This window comes from Macrosteles quadrilineatus, unplaced genomic scaffold (assembly GCF_028750875.1).
Source record: "Macrosteles quadrilineatus isolate MER2022 unplaced genomic scaffold, UCM_ALF_1.0 Scaffold_11__1_contigs__length_5352618, whole genome shotgun sequence".
Lineage (NCBI taxonomy): Eukaryota > Metazoa > Arthropoda > Insecta > Hemiptera > Cicadellidae > Macrosteles > Macrosteles quadrilineatus.
In genome coordinates, this window is record NW_026542604.1 from 4,009,680 (window position 1) to 4,018,118 (window position 8,439).

General features: G+C 34.7%; 1 protein-coding gene across 2 annotated transcripts in view; it reads left to right on the top strand.

Moving 5' to 3' along the window:
* The window catches only part of LOC129004731 (nuclear valosin-containing protein-like), a 36,875-nt gene extending 30,616 nt beyond the window's left edge, over positions 1 to 6,259 (top strand). For both annotated transcript variants that reach the window (XM_054433318.1, XM_054433319.1), the window contains exons 18-19: positions 2,345 to 2,413; positions 6,066 to 6,259. In XM_054433318.1, the coding sequence (XP_054289293.1) occupies positions 2,345 to 2,404 (60 nt within the window). In that variant the 3' untranslated portion in view covers positions 2,405 to 2,413; positions 6,066 to 6,259. The remainder of the gene's footprint in view (positions 1 to 2,344; positions 2,414 to 6,065) is intronic.
* Positions 6,260 to 8,439: the final 2,180 nt, after the last annotated feature.

The window sequence follows — 8,439 nt, forward strand, 5'->3', positions numbered from 1 at the left end:
ACTTTTTATTTCTTTCTTTCTTGTTTTGGTTTTTTTCTAGAGCCGTTTTAACTTAAATTTATATCTGAAACATATATGTTACAATTTAATTGAGTGTGCATCATATCAGGATTAGTAAATAATATTCTTGGCTTTTGATGAGAAAATATAGATTCCTTTTACACATATAAAGTATAAGTTAAAGTTGTATACATTAATTTGTCATCTTTATAATTTTGTTTATATAGGTTAATTTTTGTTTTAATGTACTAGGCCTTCAGGCTTTCTAAATCTTTTTGTGTTTTAAGCCACTAAGAAATATTTTTGAATTTATCTCAGGCAAAAAAAAAAATTACTGTTATTATTAAACAATAAAAACAAACATGACAAGAGTATTTTTAGATCAGGAAAATTTCTGAAATTCCAAAGTCTGTGAAGAGTAAATGTTTGTGTGTGATTAGATAGGAAGTGCAGTGAGCAGTTGTAGGCTATTGTTGTGTTGTGTGTGAGAGAGAAAGAGAGAGAGAGAGAAGTGCATGTGACTTGTCAGCTGACTCTAGTGTCAGTGTCAGTAGCAATGGAGCCTCTCACTACAGCAGACTACATCTCTTTGGTGCTCAGTAGATTGGGAACTGATGATTTTGATCTTTTGGAAACTAAACTTGAAGAACCTCTCCCAGCCTCAGGATTTCCAATATTCGCTGACTACAACATACTTGTTATATTTGTAAAATTGAAAACCACAGGAGAAGTGTCAAAGTTGAAATTCGTTGTGAAAACTCCACCGAAAAACAAAATTAGTGCTGATTTTGTGAGCTGTGTAAAAGCCTTCTACAAAGAACCGCTTATTTACAACAGTGTTTTGAAGGATATAAGTGCACTTTCTGGTAAGCTAGGACCTGACTGTTTCTTGTCGCACCCCGAGAAAGCCATTGTTCTCGACAATGTTTTCGATTTAGGTTTCAGGAAAAAAGGTATTAAGAAAGAGTTGAATGTTCAACATTGTGAGCTGGTTTTGGAAGCACTCGCTAAACTACATGCTGGCTCGTTAATCTTGGAAGAGACAAAAGGGAAGAAAATTCCAGAACTGTATGGTGATGTTTGCTTTGAAACGATATATTCCGATGAAACCGAACATCGTGGATTTGATTTCATGTGTACAGGAATTAACACATTGGAGAATCTGTTTACAACTCACTTTACTCATTTTCCTGGAGTAGTTGTCAAAAACACTTTGAGCATGATTAGAAATCTCCCCTTCAAATTGAAACCGTCAGAGGACTTCAGGAATGTTTTCAGTCACGGCGGAGTGTGCACGGAAAATGCACTTTTCGACTATGGTATCGACGGTCAGCCTGCAGATGTTTTATTAATTGACTTCATTAACGCTCGGTATGCTCCACCCGCACTTGACGTTTTGATTTTTCTGCATCTCACGACATCGCGAGCTTTCCGAGAAGTTAACCAGGGAGCTCTGATGACTCACTACTATCTGAAGCTAGCCAAGGAAGTACAAGCCGGAGGATTAGATCTGTCTGAGATATTACCGTGGGCGGAGTTTGAGGTGAGCTTGCAACATTATCTAGGAACAGCTGTGGTCGCTGCATTGTTATACATACACATCACACAACTGCCAGACGACACGCTACAGGCTGTCTCTAAGGACGACAACCTCCTCTCGGAGTTCTTCTACGAGGACAGGAGTGAGCGAGTGTTGAGTGCCTACAGCTATGACGAGGCATACCGCAGGCGGCTCAACCAAGCCCTAGTGCAGGCGCTTGAGTACACTCAGTTCCATGGCAGGCGGCGCAGCAGTATGCATCTTAGCTTGTAGACTCTTCCTGATCCTTGGTAGGTGTAAGTGGTAGGGGCCTTATGAGAATTTGAGTTTAACTGCAAATTCGTTGACGTTATTAATAGGTGATAAATTAAAAAAAAAAAAATACTGTAGACATTTTTCTTTAGTTAGTTAAATAAATCAAACTTTCGTACATTTTACTACATCTAACTTTTAAAGTTTTATTTTACTGACCACGACAGAAAATATTTTTAAAAGATATTTCAAATTACACCTACACATCGGTGTAAGATGTGTCAAAATTCTTATGGTGGTTTGAGATGCATAGTCTATCACAAATTAACAGAACTAGTAATCACAATTTCTACTGAACGAACAATTTTGTTCAAGATTGCAAAATCATAAAAAGTTCTTTTTGATTTGTTGTACAACTTTACATAGCTTCTCCTTAAAGATTTTCTTTAGACTCTTTTATGATGTTTGATCTTTGTATTAAGTTGTTGTTGTAACGTAGTGTCTGAAATATAATGCTATTCATTCATGAATTGTAACTTGACTCTTTTCCAGGACAAGAAGAGGTATGAAGACTTGAGGTTACAATATGCTGCAGTTCCAGTCATCAAGTAATTTATTTAGGTAAGAATGATTTCCTAAATTTGATACACTTTGATAATATCACATTTATAAATTCTAAATGTAGCAATCAAGTGAGTGGAATAGTATAATTTTATTACTTTAGTCCGTTAACAAAATTTAAATGGTTTAAGGGGAAGGTTCACCACTTTTTTGGCTTTATGTATCATCAGCTAACCAGCTGATAGCTGTTGTTTCAAGGTTAAGGGGAGGGGCTGGAATCACTTCCGCTTAAACCGCCTAAATAATGTGAACGGAAAATAGTACCAAAATTGTTTCATGAACACATGTCAATTTTTCTTCTGATGTGCTTTGGTTTAATGGTATAGTGCTCATAATAAATAAATAGTTAGGGACATTATTTTGATTATTGATGGGTACGATTATACTTTTAGTTTGGACTGGGACAGAAAGGAATTTTCTTAAATCTGTAGAAGAGTTAGATTTTTGTGTAAATAGATAACAAGTTAGAAATAGGCACATATAAATCAATATAAATCTTAAAGGGTCCAAACCCAAAGGTTATGAGTTATTTCGTGGTACTATAAACCTGATTCAATATGGGCGTTAAGCTGTGGAAAATAAATTTGATAAAAAATCTGTGTTTAACAAATACAAATTATTCATTGATTTTGAAACTTCCGAATGTTAAAAAATTGTCTCATAAACCATTTACTCTGTTATTGCATTCAGCTTCCTTCAATAAAAAAATAAAAAAACTCAAAAGCAATGAAGGCAAGATGTTGCATAAAATATAAAACAAAAGCCAAACAAGTTAACCCTGTAACAACAGTATTCTCCTATAACTTGTTAAATAAAAATGGAAAACATTTTTAGCTGTGGTAATAATAGGTTTAGATGTCTTTGAACTCAAATCAAAACATTGTTTGGCCCTCTTCAGTTTGAGTGGAGAAGTAGTAACTCTCCAGATCGGCCCGTGACAAACAACGGAAACACTTAACACTCTGTTGCAATCTCAGTCTTATCAGATAAGTCTGTTTATGGTGTCATTCTATGACTTGGTCTGCTATCACCGAGGTTTGTCTGTTGATGAGTACGGCATTGCGATGTTTACAACATACTTCACATTCTTAGTTGTTTTATAGCAAAACAACACACGAGCTATGCATTCTGTACTAAATGTAGGATGAGAAAACCTTTATTCATTTACTTATAGTTCCACTTAAAGTTGACTTAAATTGTAAATTGCCAATTTCTTAGGTTTTAAAGGTAGTATGTGATGTCACAAAAAGTTGTGTTGTTAAGTTATAATACATTCACATTCCTTTTAACAACTTAACTCGTATTAGCCCTACAAATTTAAATAAACTTTAAAATAAGCTTGACAACGGAAACTGTCCATCGTAGCGCAAGTCCAACAGAATGTGAAAGAGAGACAACACCTATCTCATACTGTAATAAAAACCAAGTTTAGAATAAACAACCGTTGATTATTGAGAAATATAATTTATGTATAAATTGCAGTTTTAAGTATTTGCAATTTCATCTTAAATTAAAACAATGTTTTAATTTTCAAACTTTTTACAACTAAACCCATTTTACTGTTAAAAATGTATGCTCGAAATGTTTTACGTTTTTACTTTACTACACGGATTATTTTATCAACGATCAAAAGTAAACAAAATGTAACAAACCATATTGTTGTATTGGAGATGTGCATGCAACTTGTAAAATGCCTATTTTCAATTTATGATTCAAATCAATCTCGGCAGGGGGCACAACTACCTCTTGGGCCCATAGCACCATCACATACTAACCGCGGGCCTGGGCTACCATAGTCCACTCAGTCATTGTTCGGAACTCATTGTCTCATCAGCAGTTAGGAAACTGGAATTGTTAAGAGTCTTCTTCACCCCTGCGAAAAACATTGAAAACATGCCTCGGGCGTCCCTCGCTCCTGATGGAATTCGTAAAGATATATTGCTAAAACTTTTTTTCCTTACAGATTAATGTTGGTTCTAGGTCCCTCATATGTCTGCAAAAAAAAAAATATATATATCCAAAAAAATCAATAGTATAAGTACAAAAAAATCTTAAAAGTAACGTAAATTCAGTAACTTTTAAAGTTCAATAAAACAACTTTTTTGTTTAATTTTAAATTTTTCGAGGTATAAGGGTCGTAGTATAACTATTTAACTACATTGTTACAAAGTTTCAACAAAATCTGTTGGAAAACAGCGTCCGAAACGGGGGACGAAATTAATATGTTTTGTCCCAAACGCCGGTCTGCCGAAGGGAGGCTACTGCGCTACTAGCCTTTTACAAAACTTAGCTCAGACGGCAGATGAGTCACCGAAGCGTCGCAACCTGTCGCTGTCCACAGGACTCTGATCAACAACTAACTGCTACACATTACATTTAATGCAACTTGGTACAACAAATGGGCAAACTCTGTAGAGGCAAGGCATTTTTGGCGATTTTGCAGACATATTTTCAAAAATTCATAAGAACTAAACCAACAGAGCAAAACAATTGAACCGTATACTTGAACTGTTCGTAAAGACATAAAGAATTTAAAATTCTTATCTATCTCTCTATGAGTACTAATAAGGTTAACATGGGAAACTCCATGGCGGAGCCCGAGAGTCCGATCAGAATCAAAACAACTTAGTTTTCCTATTTAATGCCTAAAGAATCAGTGTACCAAATTTCAGCCTCCTAGGTAAATGGGAAGTAAGAGAATTAAACAAATAATGTTTTAAGAAAGCAAGCGGGCAGCTGATTTTGCGGCCCTAGGGATATAAAAACCTGCTCAGTCCCCAAATGACGATGACAGCTGGCATGTTCAGCAAAACGCAATTTTCAGCCACCAATTAACTTATGTAAAACAGCTAAAAACATCATAGTGTGGTGAAAAAAATTGTTGCTCCTCTATAACAATTAATAAGACAGTCGAAACGGCAAACGCTAGAAAAAATTTAAAAGCTAGTTTTGAAGGTCATTGTACTAATGGAAATATCCATAATGCCAAGGCATAATGTTACTCATATTATTAATATTAACAAACATTTAATTAGTTGCGCTCGCCACAAGGGCTCCTCACAGCCAGTGATGTAAGATCGATATGTTCTGTGCTCGTACTCAGGGCTAGAGATATACATATACATATATACATACATGTATATCTCTAGCCCTGGCTCGTACTGCTCATGTCCAAGGCACAGACAAGGGAACATTTATTTCCTTAGTCAATGTCCAAGGGTAGATAAGTTTGCCGCTGCGCGTGCGTAGGTGCGGAGTCGTGTCTTTAGTAGTAGTTTGTTTACACGATGTTTTCAGAAAGGCGCGCATAATGACCCCGCGCTACCCGCCCGTCAACATCACCTTCCCCCCAAAACGGAACCACACCTAGGGTGATGAAGACTCTTAAGTGAAGAATTGATTGACCAGTGCTGGTCAATCAGAACCACAAGCGTAGTAATTCCTAGCTTGACTTCAAGACTAATAAATTAAGCAACGGCTAATTCCTGACAAAGTACACGGATAAGTTCTCTAGCAGTGTTGATTTATTTGTTTATGATTCAGAAAGGATTCTTATTAGTGTATTTTAAATTGCAATATGTAGATAAAAAACCCATACCTATGTCCGGTATTTTTGGAATATCTAATTCCTAAATTTTGGCTTATGTTTCAGATTAGTGATCCTGTTGCGTAAAACTGCAAGAAGTATAATCTTCATTCCTGTTGTTGCTGATCCTGTCATATGTTTTAACTTATATGTTTAGTCCTAGTGATTTATTTACATTGTGGAATTTTATTTTGAGAGCAAGCATCTGATTAAATTGTTTTACCTCAAGATACATTTTAATAAACCTAATCGTACCATGACTGTGTTTTTCTTCATTTATTTAAAGTGTATTTTAAATACATTGATTTTTTTGTTTTCTCTAAGGAAGAGTCTAAACCCTGGTCTTTAAATGTGGACCTTTTGTTAGAAATCATTGTTTATTGTAATCCCATTGAAAAATGGAATCTGCGTTCAGACTCACTCCTACTTGTGATTGAAACCAGCGACATTTAGATTTAAAGGAAAATGCTTTAGCTAGGGAAGGTCCTACGCATGTTAAATTCTAGATTTTGGTGCAAACTTTTCTCAGAAAGTACTATAGCTAAAGTAATGCAATGTCTACCACATGTTTTATACTTGTTACCCAACACTTTAACAAAGGTATTTAATTATTTATTTATTTTTAACAAAGTTGTGAATTTTTTATAGATATATTATTTTTTCTATGTTTTTTGTCATAATTTTTTTTTATTTCATAAAAAACTGTTAAACATAAACAAGCAAACTACAACAGTTTACTTATTCTTCATAAGAATAACATGGGAATTTTAAATTTACAATTTTTTGCACTTTATCCAAAACCAATAACCGTACAAAACACTTCAATATACTAAATAAATTAATTATTTGTTTTTTAAGCTCTTCAAAGTGGTCTATAGAGAAATTGGGAAATTTTATGTTTTAAGGGTGAAAAACGAGAAAAACCGAATTTTACCCCATAAATCCCCCCATAAACCGTATTCCCTGAATGGGAAATTCGCTAAAAAAAATCATCATAATATTTTGTAGCTAATATTGTTATAAACTAAACGCAGTTGTTATTTTACCTCCATCTGCCTTTGTTTAGCAATAGCATCAATTGCTTCGTATTGATGCTTCATGAATGACATGTTTTACCATAATTCTTCAATTTTAGTCAAGGCTCTTCACTTGTAGCTTACTATATAAATTAAAAAATGAAACTTTGAGCAATGCTTTACAAAACGTCTACAACCTCACTTTAAAACCAAACATAACCCTCCTCAATTTACATAAAGTGTTACAAACATCATTTTCGAGTAAATAAACAAACACCAGTTCATTGTAATGACCAGCTGTTTCATTTACTAAATTAAATCAAATTATTTAAACATTGTGATGTGAGAAAGAAAGAAGAACTAGACTATTCTATTACAGCGGGTGTCAGACTCCAATCAGATACGAGAATCGCGTCACGTGACTTGTATCTGGCTCAGTATTGGTGGAGGTTTCATGAACTGGTTGTCGGGATAGAGACGAACCACGAACCTAGAAGGACGATTTCCCTCTTCTTCGTCTGGCATCGCTCGCCATCCACCTTGCCGTTAACAGTCTACAGCCGAGTTGATCCTCGATTTCTTAATTTGTTTAGTACAATAGTAAAAGCAATGTTCATAAGTAGTTATCATAGATTTAAATTGATTAGTGGTGAGCGATGGAAATTGATTTTCTTCCAGTCTACAGGACTACAACTAACGACAGCTAGATCGGCCATCTTCATCTTCACTTGTTCGAGAATCAGCCATCTACCAACGGCAACCATGCTATGTCACAAAGTTCCTAGCTTTAACAAAATAAGATAAGTGGTCACTGTTCAGGTTAATTAGACATTAAGATTCTACTTATGTAAATTTCAGGTACCTATCAAAAATTGTTCAGCAAGATAAAAAGAAGACCTTAACATTAAATTTGTAAATATTTTTCAGTTGCCTCTTTTGTTAAATAAAACAAGCTTCTTTTGTTTGAATAAATTTTAGTTATGGGCTATTTAGGACAGAGTAGGCCTAAAGATAGACTGTATAGCTACTTAGCCTCATTAGAATGACAAATATAAGACCATCTGTTCTAAATAGTAGGAAGGAATAGGATAAAAATCAGCTTTATATGTCACAGTGCCGCAATTCCTTCCGTGGTGTGTGTTAAGGCACGACAAAATGAAATCAAATAATTTATCTTTACTAAAGCAACAAGATATTAAAACACACATTACAAGATACTGTAAGTGGGCATCTAATTTATGAGAACCAGATGAATCATTAATTTTGGATACTGCAAGTAGATTTCTTATTTATGTGAAGCAGATGTACCATAGGCTTTAGATACTGCAAATAGAGATCTCATTTACGAGAAACAAATTAAGCATTGACTTTGGAATCTTTAGATACTGCAAATAGACATCCCATTTATGTGAAGCAGATGTACC